Source organism: Dufourea novaeangliae, unplaced genomic scaffold (assembly GCF_001272555.1).
Source record: "Dufourea novaeangliae isolate 0120121106 unplaced genomic scaffold, ASM127255v1 scaffold8, whole genome shotgun sequence".
Taxonomy (NCBI): Eukaryota; Metazoa; Arthropoda; class Insecta; order Hymenoptera; family Halictidae; genus Dufourea; species Dufourea novaeangliae.
Genome location: NW_015373923.1, coordinates 789,011 through 810,101, shown reverse-complemented (window position 1 = coordinate 810,101; position 21,091 = coordinate 789,011). Strand labels below are relative to the sequence as shown.

General features: G+C 35.8%; 2 protein-coding genes across 2 annotated transcripts; one reads left to right on the top strand and one right to left on the bottom strand.

The window, feature by feature from the left end:
- The first annotated feature begins 1,098 nt into the window (after window positions 1–1,098).
- LOC107194667 (splicing factor, arginine/serine-rich 15) lies at window positions 1,099–10,143 on the top strand. The gene is given in 18 exon segments (XM_015584318.1): window positions 1,099–1,246; window positions 2,149–2,277; window positions 2,361–2,652; window positions 2,760–2,947; window positions 3,024–3,299; window positions 3,403–3,549; window positions 3,640–3,890; window positions 4,096–4,305; window positions 4,398–4,531; window positions 4,848–5,056; window positions 5,149–5,326; window positions 5,421–5,732; window positions 6,464–6,691; window positions 6,791–7,062; window positions 7,189–7,389; window positions 7,475–7,947; window positions 8,173–8,453; window positions 9,310–10,143. Coding segments are annotated over 18 exon segments (4,452 nt in total). The 5' UTR covers window positions 1,099–1,216; the 3' UTR covers window positions 9,951–10,143.
- A 7,841-nt stretch (window positions 10,144–17,984) lies between these two features.
- On the bottom strand, window positions 17,985–20,084 carry LOC107194527 (CAAX prenyl protease 1 homolog). The gene is made up of 6 exons (XM_015584169.1): window positions 19,729–20,084; window positions 19,492–19,638; window positions 19,114–19,317; window positions 18,529–19,041; window positions 18,322–18,465; window positions 17,985–18,203 (listed from the first exon to the last, which is right to left on the bottom strand). Exons 1-6 carry the CDS (start codon window positions 19,828–19,830, stop codon window positions 17,985–17,987), a joined length of 1,329 nt encoding a protein of 442 aa, XP_015439655.1. The 5' UTR covers window positions 19,831–20,084.
- Between the last annotated feature and the right edge of the window lie 1,007 nt (window positions 20,085–21,091).

Genomic DNA, 21,091 nt, shown 5'->3' with positions numbered 1-21,091 from the left:
AATTGTATTTGATGAAATGTCATCAGGAAGTTAAATCAGAAAAATTGTTATATATGATCCTTGTAATTTTATACACATTTAACTTGCAATTATTATATCACAGTTTCAACATGTTATTCTGTCATTTTATAACAAACCATTACGGAATATATTTTTCACAATACATAAAGCCAGATTCACACTAGCGGTCTAAGGGGTCGAAGGTACGGTTGGGTACGGTTAGATCTCGATCAATCTAAACTTTAGACTTATTATACCCGTGCTCTGATTGGACGGGGTTTTTCGTTAATATCTCGTTAACAAAGCCTCAGATAAAATTTTTGCTAAGGAAAAACTTGTTTCAAATCGCCTCACGAGTATTTCATTTCAGAAACCTGCAACGTTTTTGTTACATCCTGTATAGATGGCTAATTCTCCTAGTGTAGTAAGATGTGTTAAAGCGCAAATTGTGATGTGTTCAAATTGCGTACTGGTCGGCTAGGTAGATAATGATGGAAATTTATTTCCCCATAGAACCGACTATACTGTCTATAAATAGTAATCCAAGGACTCCAAATCTGACGACTTTAACTTCTAAGTGCTTCAAACGGTCCGATAGAAATTAAGTTTCCGTACACCGATGAGCAAACTCGGCTTCCGCTAGGGGAAAAAGTGACGTAGAAGAAGGGCTTCCTAAAATTTGGTATTAGGAATTATTGAAATTCATGCCAAATTAACATTGGATGTAACATTTACTTCACTACCTGGAATAAATTTACCATGTGGTAGAAGACTTTTTTTACGCCGCTTTTTCCCTTAGCGGAAGCCGAGTTTGCACGCAATGGTAGAAATACCATTTCTCGCGCCACGATCGTCGCTAACAGTCGCTAAGCAACTTCCAACAAAGACACAGAGACTCGACATAAATACGTGCATGGGTGTCGCAAAGGACATCAGCGCTTCCTTTGGTGGGTCTCAGAAACTTACGTATGCTCGGACTATCGTGGAGTGCCCGAGCCATGTTACCGATTGCGCACCGCGGCGGTGTATGACGTCACGCATCACCGCCCCGCGATGCCTTTCGGGAAATAGCGTCGCCATCTTGAGTGGCATGGCCCAGCTAGACAGTGCGCTCTGAGCAAAGACATGCGATTTATCGCGAAAACACTGAACGCCCCGAGAATCACGGATTCCTGTGAAACATAGCAGACTCTTGGTGCTTCGGGCCTTCGTCGAAATGGAGGCGGTTAAGGCGTTTAACGCGGAGGTGAGCACACACTTACCCTTGATTCTTCCTTCTAGCCCGCCGACTCTCCCTCTTTCTTGTTCTTTTTTTCTTCTCTCTCTCTCTCTCTCTCTCTCTCTCTCTCTCTCTCTCTTGGTTCTCCTCCTTCCTTTACGATCCTTCGGTTTTTGAAGTCGTAAGCAACACGTATCGGGAGACACAACCCTTCAAGATATACGTTCCCCTCGACGTCCCCGAGAGTGATCGCGACGCGAGGGATTCAAGTGATTCCCGTGCTCGACGAATGCTTTGATTTCTAGTCCCCCCTGTGCAAGAGAGACGGAGAAACTCTGTCTCTACACGCAGGAAAGAGGGAGATCAGTGAGCGACTAGCTTTATTGTGATTTAAGAGTGTTTTTGTGATACACCACACGATTGATATTGTTATTAATTGAGAATGTACAGCGTCTGTAAGACCGTGGGAAGAAACAAATATGTCTGTACTGTGTGTTCAAAGGTACATGATAACAGGGGGGGGGGAAGAGGGGAGGGATTAGGAAGAAGAGTAAAAGGGAGATTTATTAAAAGGAACGGGTGGTGTAGAGTAATAACAGGAAAAAGTTGATAAGGTTTCACACTTAACATGCTAATGTTTGTTTACCACGATGTATTGAGTGGTTAAATTTGGAAACAACAATTGCCTTGTTTATGTTAGTCTAATGTAATGACGAGTAAAGTCTAAAGACTAAATTGTATGATTTTTATAAAAATCAAGCGGTTCTAAGGAATTATGCTATACATACTTGTTATTTTCTTTCTTCTGCTCTTTGTCGATTCTTCAAATTGTTGTTCATTGTTTTGATGAGATACAGCAAGAGATTAATTTCAGTGTTGAATTAAAAAGGTTATCTAGATAAGAAATTAATATCTTTCTCCTGTTGCAGCTTTCAGCTCTGTATGACGTCAAACCGCCGATTTCTAAGGCCAAGATGAACTCTTTAACTAGGGGTGCTATAAAGGCAATCAAATTTTATAAGCATGTTGTGCAAAGTGTTGAGAAATTTATTCAGAAGGTATATATATATATATTCAGAAGTCTACCTCATTACATTCTCATGGATGAAATAGCCATTTAATTATCATGTGTATGTTACAGTGTAAGCCAGAGTACAAAGTGCCTGGACTATACGTTATAGATTCGATTGTACGTCAGTCAAGGCACCAATTTGGAGTAGAGAAAGATGTTTTTGCTCCGCGCTTTGCTAAGAACATGCAAACCACCTTCTTGAATCTTCTGAAATGTCCTCAGGAAGACAAGAGCAAGGTGATAAGAGTTTTGAATCTTTGGCAGAAGAATGCAGTCTTTCCTTCCGAGGTTATACAGCCTCTTTTTGATCTTGCGGATCCGAATCATCCAATACACAAGGAACAAGCAGTTAATGCAAATGGTAAACGAATGTTACTTTGTACGATGTTTACGATATTAGAAAAATTCGAATGAATTCATGCTTGGCGAGTGTCATAAAAAAAAACTGAATTTGTTATTATCTTGTAGGCACATTGAACGCTTCTTCGACAAATAATACAAGCAATACTGGTACTGCTGCGAAAACGCCTCCCTTGGCTGCAAAGAATGCAGTAAAGGATCAGAAGTTATTTTCCTCTGCGAAGCCAATAGATCCTGTTTGGCTTGCACAAACGAAAATGGAAACAGCAAATATAGTTAATGCCAATAAGCTCCTGGTATGGTTTGTCTTTAAATATATTTCTTCGCGTCTATTTAAACTGTATTGCCAATTCAAATTTTTCTTCTTTTCAGGGTCAAACGAATTCAGGGCAAATGGATGCTTCGTTTCTCGATCAATTGCAACATTTACAACAATTATTACTAAAAAAACAGGAAGCAACAAATGAACAAAAAAGTTCCGTGAAATTCGACAAGAAGCTCTTAGATTTTGATTATGGCGAGGAAGAGGACGATGACGTTGTTGTTGCGAATTCACCAGCAACAACGGCAGCATCAAATGCTGGTCCGCACAATGTTTCTACAGGGAATAGTTTGGAGAGTCTTGGCCTCCTCCTTACAAATCCAGAGGTATATATCAAAGGAAACATAGTAAATAAGTATTATGTATTACAGAAGATATTGAAACAATTTTCTCTTAATGTTTTCACAAAATAAATCTATTTTTTAATAGGTTTTGAGGCAGCTACAAACGTTACAACAAACAATGCAAGGGAATGCTTCTTCATCGCAACATGAAATGGAGGAAAAGATGAGAAAGTTACAGCAAATGAAGCAACAAGAGGAGGAGTTTGATAAACATTTAGCTCAGACTGTTCCTGTATGTTGTTAATGAAAAAAAAGTATAATTTTATATCTATTATACTATTACATTTGTACTGAGGAAAGTTGATTTTTTGTTCTTTTCTAGAATTTACCATTTGCGTCAGAATGTGAATTAAAACCGTCGGATATTTTGAAACCAAATCAACAGAATACATATGCAGCGAATGTAGGTGGCGGAGTTATACAAGATTTGAGCCAACCACCACCTGGTTATCCACCGGCACTTCCTTATGTCTCTCAACCTTTGTCGAATATGAGACAGATCAATCAACAGACACATCAAAATCAAAAGAGCCCGCTTCTCGATGAACGACAAGACACACAAGATTATTCTGGGTAAACAATTTTCGGACATTTCTTTCATAAAGTTGAAGATCTTAATTTCGTTTTGATTTGTAGCGAACTTAATTTTATATAAGCTTAATTTTAAGTTTACCATAATTCATTGAGTTGAGTTTGATCGTAACTTTTTTTTCTTATAATTCAATTATGTTACTTGATTGGACGTTAAAATTAATTGTCAATAACTCCTTAATTACAGAAATGGTGCAAGAAGAGATAGTAGCAGCGTAGAAATTGTAAATTGCGATAGTACAAGATCACAGAGTAGGTCACCGGATCGATACAGGCACCACAGTCGATCTAGATCACCACGGCACAGGGACAGAGACAGAGACAGGGATAGGGATAGAGACCGAGATCGAGACAGAGATAGAAAATCTCGATCGAGAAGCAGATCTAGAAGAAGAAGGTAATTGACTAATGTTTTGTCTTTTCAGTATTTTATTAATTACATGCATTATATTTAAGTTTTATCATTCGCTATCAAAAATCGCATTGCAGGTCTCGTTCGAGGGACAGAGGACGCGATAGGAAACGCGATGATAGTCGCGAAAAAATGACCGAAGAAGAACGGGAAAAGGAAAGAGAAAGACGTAAACGAGGGTTGCCACCGATTGTGAGAGATAAATTAAGCGGTAATTTTCGTATCATTATAACTGTATTTATATCTGTTAATTAGGCTGCTGATTTTTATGCAAAATGACATTTTTAAAAGTAATTTTTGAAAACAACAGCAAAAGTAGGAATTTCTTTCTTCTCTGAAATATCTTATAAAGTAGAAAACATATTGCACCTGACGGAAATTTTTTTCTCTATTGTATTACGCAAAGTCCTATTGGCTCTAAATGCATAAAATCCTCAGTCTACTGACAATAATGTCTACGGTAACAGCGGAGAATTATTTATCGAGAGCAACACCGTTCCTGTATTCAAAGTTTCGGATTTTTACAGTTTGCAGTACTACTCTATGGGTAGGACATTTATCGAAATTGGTGCACCAAGAAGAACTTTCAGACACTTTCGGAGAATTCGGCGATATCGTCAGTATAGATTTAATTTCACCTAGGGGTTGTGCTTTTATATGCATGAACAGGAGACAGGATGCGTACAGAGCTCTCACTAAGCTGAAGAACCATAAAATGCAAGGGAAAGCGATCACTGTAAGTTATATAACTTAATGTCGACTCGACAGTTAAACGCTATATGAGAAAATGCATTCTTAGAGTAATAGAAGTGTCTCTTTGAATTTTAGTTAGCTTGGGCACCGGGAAAAGGTGTGAAGGGGAAAGAATGGAAAGACTATTGGGAAGTTGAATTGGGAGTGAGTTATATTCCCTGGAATAAGATGATTAACGTTACTGACCAGGACCTAGAATTACTGGAAGAAGGCGGGATGATCGATGAGGATACTCTGCCGCCCAGTTTGAAAGGTAAACAGAAATTCTGTATAATTATATTAATCGTTTACGAATGATCTTGTAAATTTGCTCATGTATTTCAAGTTTTGATTAATACGATCCATAGGTAAACTAAAGCATTCCGGAACAAATGCAGACGTGCTTCAGCAGCAATTGCAGTTACAGCAACAAGCTTTGGTTGCAGCGGCCTCGATGCCAAGTCTAGCAGACGGCATTGTGAACGTGATGCAGCCAACGACTAGTGCTCAGCAGCAACAATCCCAGCAGCAGACTCAGCAGCAGGGCCAGCAGCAGCAGCAAGTAATTGATACGAGTCAACCGCCGCCGATTAGACCGCCCACGTCAGCTGCACTTCTGCCACCGCCGAATACCCAGTTACAGATGATGCCGCCCGCTTTTACAATGCCAGGAGTTCCTCGTAATTTATTGTTTTTGTTTTGTAACGTTCTAATCTTTAAGGGGTCATGCTCAGTCAGGAGACCGAAAAAGAGTGTTCTTTGGGAATTTTTGTTCTCAAAAACTATAAGACCTTTTTCAAAAAATGTGTTTGTGTTTAAAAGATTGCAGTTTCTAGATTATAAGTGAATTTCTTTATTTAAAAATATTTATTAGTAAATAAATGGTGAGCGATCTCTCGGATGTCTCTTCACAAAAAGTGGTCTGCCGTGATCACTGTAATTTCGTAACGGTTCATCTGAAATTAAAAATTCAGTAAGATTTATGTAATGGAAGAACCAATTTTGTCCTTGAACATGGGGGTTTTCAAAATATTGATTAGAAACAAGATGGCGGACACTTTCCTGAAAAAGTGCAATTTTCACCAAAAAATCACTCGTTTTTGGTCAATTAAAGAGAAAAGTATGGAACGAAAAAAAATCCATCGTTCATGGCCAAGTTTTTCTGATTTGAAATAAGGCGCAAAAGATTTCATGTAAATTGATATAGTAGTTTTTGAGAAATATTAATCACCGATTTTAACGTCTGTAACTCTGTCATTTTTAATTGGATTACCGTAAAACTTGCACAGAATCTTCTCGAGATGTACTTAAAGAAAATGTAGAAAGTGAAAAATTAATTTTTTGAACATTTCTGTCTGAGCATGACCCCTTAATAGAGAATGAAAATTTACATATTTTCTTTGTCGTTCAGGTATGCTTGGACCAATGGGATTACCGATGGCACACAGTTTAATGCCGAATGTACCAATAGGCGTGCCGCCCCCAAATATGCAAAGTCTGTTAGGCCCTCCCGGAATGATGCAAACTATGCTAACGTCGTCGGTGAATTCTCCGTTTGGAGCTGGCGTGGGTGTTAGTTTATTAACGCAGATCCCTCTGCCAGCGCCTGCTGCACCCTCGGATAAACCTAATTCCACTGGTACGTACGGGTTTATTTGAAATTAACGTTGCGTTACGATCGAATCAGCGACGGTGGAAGAAAACAGGTAATAAAGAGCGAATTTATTAATATTTTCAGGTATGCCTCATAATGTTCCTCCGATCGGAGTCCCACCGCCGACAACGGAAACGGGAATGCCAAATTTGCCAATGTTACGCCAACCTTACGGCGTGGGACCTTCTGCTCCCTTACAAATGCAACTACCTCAACAGCATTCTGCAGACGACATGGACGTAGAAATGGAAGATGCAATGCCGCAAAGCTCGAACGGGACGAAGAATAAGGGCAACTTATCCGATCAACAGCTTTCGCAAAACGAGGAAAGAACAGACTGCGATCAACAATCGGAGGTGATTATTTGTTTTAGGGAAAATAAATGTATGATCTTTTATTTCTTATTATGTTCAATTCCAAAGATACCTTTTGTACGTCAAAATGTATCGAAACGAATTTTATAGAAATATCATTTAATATAGCAACCTCATCGGGATTACAAGGACAGGGACAGGGAACGCGAGAACAGAGAGCGACGAGATCGAGAAACGCATTTGTCTCATAGAGATAGATAACGAGGACGTGATCGAAGAAGGGACATCAGAGACAGAGAAAGGGACGACAGAAGGGAAAGGGAGAACAGAGAGAATCGCGAAGGAAATCCACAGAATCAAAGTCTCCAGGTACTAGTTTATTGATGTAGTATATTGTATCGTAATAACGTATCCTAGTGTTGTTTTTGTTAATGAGAGATATACATGGTTTTAGGAAAACGATTCCACTCCGAAGAAAGACGGCAATAAACCGAGCTTAGCCGATCGTCTGCGTCAATTAGCTGATGGCACGCTTCCTTTAGAAGATCGAGGCGATCGAATACCACCGCCTCGTAATCGGCCAGATCGGGACAGATCCGACAGAAATTTCGATGATTCTCGAACAGGAGGACGCGCCGAGCCTATCTCGTCCCTGATGGACCTACCTAAATTCGGATTGCCCCAGGAAAGAGCTGACTTCCCAGCTCGACCACCGGATTTCCGAAATCCTCAAGATCCTAGGGATTTCCAACAGCCGCGGGAGAGGCAGAATTTCGGAAGGGGTCCCAGAGGATCACAGATACATGAAGAATTTATGGATGCCCCGAGGATACAGGGGGCCATGTTCCAAGAGGAATTCGATAATAGGATACATGGGCAACAGAGAATAGAAGAATTCGGAAGACTTGGACCTCCTAGGGAACAACGGTGGGTTTCTTAAACAGACGAATAAACAGGTTTTTATTTTTGTATACGATGAAATTACCTGAAAAGAAATTAGTCGAGGATATTGACCGCAATTTTTTCCAATAAGGAACTTTGTGTTTAAGAGTTTCTAGTGTCGTAATTTGATTCAAAGTATTTCACTTTAAGGAAATCGGTCTAAGTGAATTCAAGTGAATTAATCGTTAATTACGTACTGGTTTGCCGTAGAGAGGAATTTGACAGGCCCGAAGGACGAGGGAGAAGACCGATCGACGATCGCGAACGATTCGACTTTGAAATCAGACGAGATGGTTTCGATCCACGGCATCAGGACGGTTTTGATCCAAGGGGACACCACGATCGCGGTGATTTCGAACCGAGGAGGCGAGAATTCTTTGGAATTGAACCTATGTTTGGAATGCCGCCTATTATGGGACCCAGAGGGCCTAGACCGGGGCACCCTGACGGGTTTGGACCTCGTCCAGCTCCTTTAGGAGCCCGTGGCCCTGGTAAGAATAAGTTTTCTTTAATAAAAATTAATCATCTCTTACAATTACAATTTATCCATTAATTGTTTTCATTTTTATGATTCGACAGCAACTTTGCACCCTGATGATTTCATAATATTTCATTCTGACAAGCATTTAATTGATGTAATTATTCGTGTGTTAAACTTCAAACTCTCACACATGACACCATTGATTCCGTGACGGTTCTGCATTTTATCTTCAAAGGCCTTTTTATTCAAAGACACAAGTATATCTTTCTCTACATTGGCGTAGTCCGGGGGGCGGGGGGTGGGCAGGAGGAGGCCTTGCCCATCCCGCTTGGAACAAAAAAGTGGCTTTTGCATTACTCTAAAAAAAAAAGATTTTTGCCAGGGGTTCTAAAAATGGATTTAGAGGGGGGAGTGGGAGGGCTAGACAAAATTGAGCCCCCCCCCCCACTGATAATCTGACTATGTCCATGGTTCTGTACAAATTTTTATGGCGGTGATTCATGGGAGCTCACAATGTTCGTCAGTACTGTGAAATTGTATAACTTAACTGAAATACATGTTTAGAAAAAAAAAGGTAGCTTTTGGGCTGCATGCAGAGTTGGGCAGAGTTTTATTCGAATAATACACAGTATCTGAGGATGTCGTTCTGAGCTTTAAACACTCAATGAGATTAGATAATTGTTCGACAAATGTCGATTCATTCATAAAGATTATTTTATTATAGGAATTGAAATTTTCACGTTTAAACAATTAATTTCATACCTAATTCTCCATGGGGGGGGGGGGTTTCAGAAGTTTTGAATACCATAAAGGTTAGGCACGATCGCGTGAATTAAAACAAACTTTAATGATCGTTCATTTTCCAGGTCCATTGATGTTCCATCCACGTGGCCTTGGACCTCGTCCTCTTCGCCCTGCTATGAGGCCATTTGGTCCTCGCGGTCCACCGTTTGATCCTCGTGAGCCGGACGCATTTTTCCGACCTCCGTTCGATGACATTCGTCCTCATGGGAGACCGCCTTTCGGCCCTATGGGTCCGCCATCTATTATTCCTCCAGACACGGCTGCTCCGTGGAGAAACCAAGAACATCCACCTGGCGGCTCTTGGTCCGCTGACTCTGAGAACCATCCGCAAAGAGACAATCCCAGAGAGAAGAAAGGTGCAGGTGGTGGTAGTAGTGTTACTGTTAAACATCCGAACAACCAGAACATGGAGCGGGAGAGTCGAAACAAGGGACGTAAATCCAGGTGGACAAACGTGAGTCCATCCGGTGAGGAAACGGAGGACGCGAAGGAACAGGAGCCGGATTCCGGTACAGCTGACGAGAAAGAACAGATTGCAACGGAAGAGGTGATTGTTGTGCAAGCGGAAGAACAAAAAACTGAAGTACAGGAAGTGGTCCCCAGTGAAAAGATGGAAGTTTCGGAAGAAGCAACAGTCGTGGCGAACCAAGAAGATGAAGGCGTTGAAACGAAGAAGGAGGAAGAGGACCGCAGGGATTCTTAGACCAAAGTAAAGAGCGATTTTTCTCTTTAAGATTTTTTTCTTACTCTGTGGAGTGGTGTGAGGGAGGACTTCGTTGCTTTGAGCCGTGAGTTGGGTCGATAACGGAACAGCTTGCTTTGGAAAATGAAACGCTGAACGGTAGTCTGATTATTGTGTTCAAACGACGGTATTATTTTCAAATTAATTATACGCCTCTTTAAGGTGTCGAATTTGACATAACGATAAAGTTGTTTCGTATTATTAGAGAGGTAGGCTATTAAAAGTAAACGAACGAAAGAAATCATGATAAATATAGTTAATGAAATATAAAATGTAGTGTCATGAGAAACTAGCAATTTTATATGAAAAATTATAATATTCTTGTAAAAAATAACGCATGGAGGATACCATTTTACAAATTATCTCCGGAAAAGTTGAATCGAAACTGACTTTTATATCATTTTAAAGACATGGGAGGCGAAAAGTAGTGGGTAATGTATGCGAATTGATGGGGTGACGAAAAAGTAAATATTTTTCGCGAAGTCAGCGTTTCAAATTTCAAAGAAATCAAGATTTAATCGACTTGACACGTGAGGCGCTGTGATTTGTAAACACAGGACCTATGACCCGTGGATACTCCAAGTGGTGACTTATTTATTAAATTGTAAATACTTTTGTATTTTCGTAGTAAACAATTATACAGTGTATTTAGTTTGAACAGATACACTCAATTGTTCATTGGGCTATTGAAGAGAGACGAATATTGTTTATGTAGAATTAGTTTCGTTTTAAAGGAAAAGGGTAACGGTGAACGGAAATATTTGTAGTATATGAATTACGAAGATTTCAAGGTTATTTTTAAATTTTATAATCGAACTCTATATTCTCATTAAATTAATCTTTAGCTGCTTTAGTTGATCTCGGAACGCACAACATAAACGTATAAAAAGGTAACAATCTTGAAATCTTTAAAAGGGTAAATGGAAGAAGCAATTCAACTTCATTGTTACCTTTTTCTTTCGAAAACAATCCAATTAACGCGTAAATGCATTCTTTATATTTTCCATGGTCTAAGAAACAATTGATTGTCCATATTCAAACCATACTGTATAGATAGATGAATCTTAATAGTAGGATCTTGATTAACCGTATATTTTACAGAACTTCAAGTATTTTCATATGGACATTTTCGTTGATTGAACTCCACATTCAATAGAAATCTTATACGAATCATATAAAAGAGACTATTTCAACAACTGTGTCTTTTTACAGAAGTTTTTATCATTTATGAAAGTTAATTCAAATCGAATTTTTAATTGTATCTCATTTAACATGATTCATGGGAATTACTAATTACACTTTAGAGAGTGTGACTTAAACGGTATCTAGAATAAAATCACATTTATACAGATTTGAACGTTCGATCAACAGAAAACGTCAGACATTAAAATATCTAAACGCTGATTCGGATAAGCAAGATTCTACCACCGCAAATATTTAAATAGATAGAGAGAGAGATTATATATATAAATATATATATATATGTATGAGAGAAACTGTAAACTATAAAGAATGAGTGAAAGAGAGGGAGAGAGAAAGAGAGAGAGTGCGAGAGAAAATGAAATAGAGAGCGATAGTATATATAGCGCCGATGTTCGGCGTGGCTCAATCAAACGAACGAAAAATAAATATTTTCTATATAACATCTTTCTTCGTAAGCAGAATTATAGCCTCTCATTCCGCTTGGCTCCCGGAATTGTCTTTCGTTCTTTTTTCTTTTTTTCTTTTTTTCTTTTTACTTTTAAGAGAAACTTCAGCCATTGGATACTTCGGACCGAATAATTAATATACCCCAAGTATACGGGATATGTTAAAATTGTTTCTAAAATTCTTCTGTCTGGGAGTCTTCATTAGGAAACTTAGAAAGTTGAATTATTCGCTAATACTTGTTCGGATCACGTATACATTTTTTCGATTTCTTTTTGGTTTTACCTACTTTTTGTGTTTGTATGAAAAATGAATTTTCTCAAACTGACTATTGGAAAAAGGTTCCAGAGAAAAGTTGCGTAGCTCAAATGGAAATATGTAACGAGCCAAACAATATTCAAAAGTTGTTCTCCGCTATATTTTAGATATAGAAATATTATTTTCACTTTATACATAATTAATTCTCTCACCGGGTGTTACTTTTCACTGAGTAATTCGTGTAATTCCATAAACGCCAAATTACAAAACAGAATCGAATAATTCTTCAAAGAAGTCACTGCAATTTGTACTTTAATTTTAAGTATTAACACATAATCTTCGGTTTCTTCATTTCATGGGTGAAAACAGTGCAAATAGAGTCAACTATGGAACTTTCTGTGTGTTTCTAGCTTAATTTTAATTTCGTTTTTAAACACACGTTGTCCTACAACGGATATACTTTTGACTATGCAATTTTTATCTGAAAATTTTTTCCACCGAATATCGAGCAACACGCCCACCAACGTTTAAAGGTGGGTAAATGTGTGCGGGTCAGAGACTTCGGAATTAAAGGAATAGAGAAAATATGTTAAAACACCAAGAGAGAAAAAAAAACCGTGATACGCGTTTTGTAAACGATATTCGGAATGGAATGAAATCTTTTCAGAGCAGCTTTGGATACTTGTTCAGTACTCGTACTCGTGTGTTCACATGCGTGAGTCTCTCTCTCTGTCGCCACACGACGATGGAACACCAGCCACCAGGTCGCTTGCGCTCAAACTGAGTGACAAGTGCAAGGTACTGTTGTGTTTATAACTCATTATATTTATATACTGAATGCTATATTTCTTTCTGGACGAACTGCTGCAACAGCAAACGATAACCAGGAATGCACTTGACGCGTTGTTATTGTTGTTTGTTGATGTTGTGTTGTTACACACAAACAATTTGTCCGAGCGAGACAAGTCATCCGAGGGCAGCGTTGTATATTAATTCGAATTTCCAATTCGCATTTTGCAATTGATTGTATCCAGGCGAATCGGAGAAACAATCGAAAAAATTTTGTTCACTTAGACCTTGTTGTTATTTTTTTTTTTTTTTATAAGTAATTGAATTTCTTATTGATCGATTGAAAGTTTTCGATCATTAGCAATATATATTGGTGCACTTTGTAGAATCAATATGGCAGGACTGTAATACTACGAATTTCTATATAAAAATTTATTGTGTACATTCAATTTGTAATTAGTGTGCAATAATTGACGATTGGATTCGATTGCAGATTAATAGTATTTAACGAGTGAAAATTCATCGTCGAGCCGATGGGCGCGAAACATTTTTAATTCTATTAGTAACATTAATTATATATTTAATCGATCCTTAGAGTAGACAGTCTAATTTATCGAATTTCTGTTCGACTCGTTTTTTCTTTTTCTTCTTTTTAAATTCGAATTTAGGTGGTTAATTCAACGGTAATTGTAATTGCGATTTATTATAGAATTGTGATTCTCAAACGATTACGAGACTCAACGTAGAAATCGTAACGGCAATGGAATCATGTGAACGCAAGTTCGTCCAGAATGCAATAATATTTTTTTACCAGATACTAATTAACTTTCCCCGAAGATGAAACGAAAGAGAAACGTAACTGACAAAAAAGAATATATCTATATAGTATAAACAGCCCGTGCACCACTCCGGAGCAGAGTTTAAGAAAAAATAAAGTTCCATTATTTTTGTTTTCGTTTTTAAGGGAGAGTAGCTTGACGAGCAAAGAAGTGGAAAGACAACATGATTGTTTATGTGAATATCTATTTACTTATTTATATGCAAATGACGAGCAATAACAGAACATCAACAAATTGGAAGGGTAACGAGGATCGTATAATCAATCTATAGATCATATAGATTGTAAATAGCGTCTATTTAGAAATCATCGAATTCTCCTGTATTATTTGTGCGTTACATAACGTACTTTTTCATTTTTTTTTTATTTTTTTGTTTCTCGAATTATGTAATGCGTATATATTTCGTAACCTGTTATTGACGTCGATTTGATCGGTCGAAAAGAAAAATTGATACGCACATGCGCGAAGGATTCGTATGGTGGTCAATATCCGTGGATTTAGGATTCTGATATATATAGGGTGTCCTCATGTAAAGCGTTACAGATATTTCAGAAACTGCTGGGTATAGATATAGAACTCTTTTTTTCTTTTCTTACATATATGTTTTAAGTCTATTTTAGAGGTGACATTATTATATTACCCTCAAAGGGGGGAACGGGTCCGTAGTAAATTTATCATGTTTTAAAATTAAATAGTGCATAACAGTTTTTATGTTTCGATTGATTTGTTTAAAAATAAGTAACAGTTGTTCCAAATATATCTTTCTTTTTCATATTTTGCATAGTTAACGAAATAATGTAGAGTGGATGAGCTGTAAGGTGGCAAAAAGGACCAACATGTGAATTAAAAACCGCTGTTAGAATTAAACAATTAAAATGGTGTACGTATATTTTCCATAGTTAATTTTTTCATTCAGATCATTTCGAACATCTGATAATGTAACAGAACGAACTTTTTATCTCGATGTTATTCCGGTTCTTTTCGTTCCTGTTTCTTTAACTACGCAAAATATGATCTTAAACAGAGAAACGTGTATGCATTTCGGACACCTCGTTAGGAAAGTGTTAATAATCTTGACCCACAAAATATTATCCGTGGCTTGCATAGTTGGTGAGATATGAACAGTATAAAATAACAATAAACTTATTCTGTTTATACACTAACGATTAACTTTAATGATAGTCAGATGTTCGAAATTACATAGTTAAAGAATTGATACCTATTTGCGAGTCAATGTACATCATTTCGGAACTTAATAAAGTGGATTTTAATTCACATTATGTTGGTCTTGATATCATTTACCCAATGTGATGCTTTTAGAATAAACATTATTTACTAAATTTCCTTAACTATGCTAGTCACAAAAAAAAATCGTCTAAATGTATTGTATGAAAATATGAGGAAAATTAATGATTTGAATATATATTATACTTATTATATAGGATACACAGTAAATCTTGGTACAGCCAATAAGCTGTGGTTTACATGCAAAAACAAATAATAAAATGTAGAATAAAATTTTTTTCATATTAGAGTTCAGTGTACACGAGAAACTCGAATTTGAAAATTCATTACGCACGCATGCCGTCGAATATAACCGCGGCTAACGCGTCGTATCATTCGCCCACTTACACCTGCCTAAACGTTCACGGTACTATAGTATTATTTTCCATTACTCTTACTAGATTCTAATCCTCGGTTTGTAATTGTAATTATTATGAAAGATTAATAATGAAAGCATGTATAAAAAGTATTTCACTGTATATTTCAGTTTTGTTTTTGCACATAGAAATACTTCCTTCTCGGTTGTACCATAATTTATTGGACATCCATGTATGAAGTACCTAATGAGCGTAAAACAAGAATTTCTCACTACCTCTGATCATTTTAAAGAGAATATTCTACAATATTTTATATAGCCCACCCGTTATATATGTATGTTAATCTAGAATTATCACGCGTATCTGTATTTAATATTCGAACATCTCAAGTATTTTACAAATCCTATATACTTGAGATACAATTAAAAAAGTGAAAATGTCACTGCCTGTAGCTAAATGGATCGCTGATATTTTTTATGACTGCCAGCTACCACCTTCACTATTACTGACGTATTAAAGTTAGCAATCTAACGTGGATTAGATACCAACAATTTCCAATGAAAGCAATTGTTGCTGTTCTATGAATGAAAAATGAAAGTTTCACATATCCCTTTGTACAAAGTTGCAGCAAACGATACAAGAAATTACGGTACAACGCAATGTTAACTTCCTCTTCACGCGCATTCGCGTTAACGGAAATTTGATCATGATAAAGTGAAACCTTATCCAAGGTTGGTTAAAATTGGAAATTTCATTTGCTTATTAAACTAGTTAATACTAAACCTACCGAACCCTTCAGAGAGGTAGGAATTAGTACGCCAAACCCGGCTATTTTGACCGGTCGTGGTAGGTTTAGTGTTAAAAATGATATAACTGTATGAAATAGATTCGATGTATTTAAATTGATTATATAAGTAAAAAGAATTTCTACCAAGTTTCAATTACAAAACCTAAAAAATGATCACCAGTTTATGTAAATTTATAGGTAATAATTTTTGAGTTCCGTTATGAATTAAGAATGAAAGACAATATTCACGAAATTCTTTATTTGAAAAAGAATTTCAATACACAAAAAATAAATTAATAGTCGCAAGTTGACTACTTTAAATGTCTCTTTAACCGATCCAACGTTTCCACTGATAATGGTTAACGAATATGTCGATGACTTATTTCGAGTTATTGTAAAAGAAAATAGAATTTATAAGCAGAATGTGGTGGTAAAGTCTCTTTTTCTTATTAAGTTTCATTTCATCTTGCAACTTGAATTTTTCGTTGAGTTTTGCAACAAATTATCTAAATTATTTGACAATACGTGACTCAAGCTAAATATATGTATTGTTATTTGTTTCAGGCATGTTACGTCTCGGGACGACGAATGGATCTATTGTGAGATTTTTTCTCAATTCTGTGTATTTATTGTAAACATGAGCATTTTAATAAAATTGAGATATGAATATTACAATATGAAAATCATATAAAGTGCAATTTTTCTTTGTATTTTCATGTACATTAAAGCTACATATATTTTATATTTTTCTTCGTGAAAATAACTAATACTTTTTTTAAATTATACAACATATAAAAATAAGTTAAATGTCACATACATTACAATTCTACTTTTCTATCAATGGAACAGTTTTTGTAATTTTCATTTAGAAAATTAAATGCAAAAAGTGACAAAAAGTTGGTTTAGATTTTAGATGACTGACATATTGGTCATTATTTATGTATACATGTATTACTCTATTATTATAAAAGGTTACATCGATATGAAAAATATATACACAACATTTTATACAATCCTTATGTTTCGAATGAATTAGAAAATTAAATACTTAATAAAAATCCTACATATTAAATTTAATGAAATTAAATATTGTATTGGTAAAAATTATCTTTACACAATAATTAGAAAATTTTTAAATACTATAAATAAAATAATAAAAATTATTGAATGATATATGTATATTTAACACTGAATCCATACATTTGGTTTTATGAATAGGTAATTTATAGATAATATGTACAACGAATTTTTCATCACATGTAAGACACAATATTTTATTACAGACAGTATCATTAAGAAGTATAAAAGTAGAAGATGGAAGGAAAAAATCTTTGTTTACAAGAGATCACGAAATAAATTCGTAACTTATTTTAAAGTTGTAACGATTAACATAATTTCTGTACTGTTAATACCTACGAAAAATGCTGCAAGTCTCTACACATTATTATAAATACGTACCTAATAGTACCTAAATTCTACAAGACATCTAGATTGTAAAATTTAACCCTTCCCGACCTGAATTATTTCTTTCAAACAAGAAATATTCTTTGCATATAGTTATTTCTTGGATGTCAGAAAGAAAGGAAAGCTAAAAGAAATTATTCATTAAACAGTTACTAAATATTATTTTCGAGAATGTATCACTCTAACGGAAAGAAACTAAACTATATGATACGATGCCATAGTGAATGTTCAGGTTCATAATATGGAAATGGAATCCTACGGTCGGAAAGGCTTAAAACCTGTTTGTTAGTGATCATTATCTATTTCAATTGAGTACGTAGAAATTTAATCGTATTAAAGTAATTATTCCAAAGAATTTTCATTCATTATCTAATTGACTTTATGGTTTCACTTTCATGATTCCACTTCAAATAAAGAAAAACCTCTACAAGTTAATTTAACATTTACCGATTCAACTTTCTTTCTGTAGTAGTTTCACATACTTCGAAACATAATCTTTTGTTGATAAACCAAAGTAAGTAAGTATCATGATTACGTTTTAAACTAATCATACCATTATGTTGTTCATTCTTACAACATAATTAACATATTTTTTAAATTAATTTTACAGTTACTTGTCTTTGTCAATAGCTTCGAGTCTTTCCAATAATGGAGGGTGGGAATGGTGCCAGCTGGAATATAATCTATCATAAAGAGGGTAACCAAGATTATCTTTCTGTAATTTAATCAGTGCTCTCTTTAACTCTTCTCCGTGTCCCAAAATCTTTGCAAATCTGTCTGCTTCAAATTCAAATCTTCTTCCTATTACCACTGAGAAAAACTGCATTAACTGAAAAAAAAATTATTAGAAATAGCACTGTACAAGAGAATATTCAAAATACAACTTCTTGTTAAAGTAAACAACTGAAACGATTTTATATGCGCAAAAGGATTAATGTTGCACTTACTGTTGTGATTGGTATTAAAATATACATTGTTACAATGGTAAGTCCTATAATTGTAGGTTGCGCGTCAGTAAAGCCAAAGGCAAGATACATTGGCTTATAATTAAGAAGTTTTGCGTATAGAAGGACATTCGCCAAAAAGCTCACCTATAAAATTACAAAGTAAAGTAAAATAAGGAAATTAGTAGATTATGTAATTACAAACTTTACCTGACCAAACATAAATCCTTTCAGTGTATGATTATATTTCCAATGTCCTAGTTCATGTGCTAATACTGCTAATACTTCGTCTGTTTCACATCCTTTTGCTTCTGTCTCACCTTCTGCAGGTTTATAATATTCTTTCACTAAAGTATCAAATAGTACAATCCTCTTATGTTTGTGGAATCCGTATAAGTATGCATTGCTATGCGAAGATCTCTTTGATCCTTCAACAATAAATAATTTGTAGAGTGGAAAATCAACCGAAGCTGCTAGTGCTTCGATCTTTGTCTTTAAGTCTCCATCCGGTAGTGGTATGTATTTATCAAAGAGTGGTGCAATCACTTCTGGGTAAAGAATCATCATGAAAACAGTAACAACAACTAAGAAGACCCAAAGGTAAAGGAAGAAATAATCTCCTCCATTTTCTATAATCCATATAATACCAAAACCAAGGGGTAAAACAATAATTTGTGCAACTAAAAACTTGAGAAGTTGGTCCTTAATAAAGAACAATGGTGTCTGAAAATAATACATTTCATGAAAAGATGTATAATAAACAATTTATAAATAAATTATAGTAAATTACTTTACCTCTTTATTAAACCCATGTTTTTCTTCTATAACGAATGTGTTATAAATTGTTAATGGTAAACCAACAACATCGTGTATCACATTTGTAATGAGTATATAGATACCACTCAACAGAATCTCATTTTCATGAGTAAGACCAAAGTATTTTCCTAAATAAATACTCCATTGCCAGAAATGAGAATAACATAAAGCTAACAAAACTCCCTGTAAATTTTTGAATATTTAAAATACTCCAAAGTAAATTCAACTGTTTCATATCATATTGCAATTTTTAAATTACAAACTTTACTTATAAGTAAACTGCATATTTCATAGACAATTACATAGACTATTTATAGGAAATTGTACACACTGTGATAGTAAATTAAAAGTATATACCGTAGCAAGAAGTTCAGAGTAAATATTCTTAAACGTGCTAAAGTTTAGTTTATCTAAATCGTAACTGCGTGCCTTGTCATAAACATCTTTTGTCATAAAACCTTCAACGGAGGTGGGCAATTCTACCAAACGATTCATCAAAGCCCGCTGAAAATATATAATGTAACAGAAACAATTATATACAATGCTATAAATTTGTAAAACGATTAAACGAGTAAATTTTGGTTAGTAATTTACCTGGCGAATGTTCAAATACAACTTCCACAAAAAGAGCAGCCATATTAATGCCAAAATCTCGTAAAGTATATTATCTTCGACCAATTGAAAAAAATTCGGCATTATATTAAGACTTAATAGATAGAAAAATCTTAATACCGATATCCCACCGTGGCGAACAGCTTGTTCTAAAAAGCTTAAGTTCAGTCAGTAAAATCAAATGTACCTAATATATGTGTATGATGTATGTATGTGCATATACGTATATATAACAGTTATTAACGGCGTGACTGACTTGTAATAAGTAAATTAATTTATGGTGTGCAGCCGAATGAGAACTTTATGTGGAAAGCAGTGGAAAGAATCATTTGCATGGTAACGCGACTAGGGCTGCAGTGATGCCAGAATCGTGGAACTTGGTTCCACCACCACGACGTCCTGGCTACCCCCACTTTATTCCACAGTTTCTGCCACACAAGCATACTTTGCTTCTATCCGTGTGGCTGGCCCGTTCGGGTGTTTCCGTAAGATCTATGTTACCAACGCGACTCCCAACAACCAGAGCGCGTGCGCAGAAATCATTTCGTGTGCTGACGTCCTGACTACCCCCACTTTACGTCCACCGTGCTGGCACACACACACAAGTATATCCCAGCCCTGCCATCATGGCACAGTGCCATGTGCGCAGGCCGTTCGAGAGACGGTGAGCTATATTTAGAAAAGAGTGGGGGAAAGCGACCCACGATTCTGGCATCTAGGAGGGTAGGTAGGCCTAGTAGGGCTACCATCCGTAAAATTATTAATCTAGGATAGACAGCATCAAAACCCCGGACATTTACACTTGAAACCGGCACTACCAACTATTTCTTATATTAAGTACGATATCCCAAGCAAAAGTTTCTGTAAATTATAGACAATAACCGCAATAAAGAAATAAAGATAAAATATAGTTGTATAAAGTGGGAATTTATTTGTGATTTAAAATAACTTATAAAATACGCAAAGTTAACTGATCGAAAAACCTGGATCATTACAGAAAACCCCCCGGACGCCCCAAAAAAAAAAAAGAGGACAAATCCAGGGAAACCCCGGCCGGATGGCAGCCTTAAACGCGACAGACGATGTGTATGAAAGGAAATAGTTTTAAATTTATTTATGATTCTAATTAAAATATCGTTATAGAATTCCCAAAATTGTTCAGATTCTGTGAGTGGAACAAATTGTTACTTATGTGAACAATTGGAATGGTGTCTTTTTTAATGTCACGTAACGTCTCCTGGAAAGAAAAATTCTCACCTGCTCTAACCGCAAAAGTGAACAACTATAGTTCATTTATGTATATGCTTTTGTTTGACGGTTAAATGGAATCTCATTTGTTTGTTTA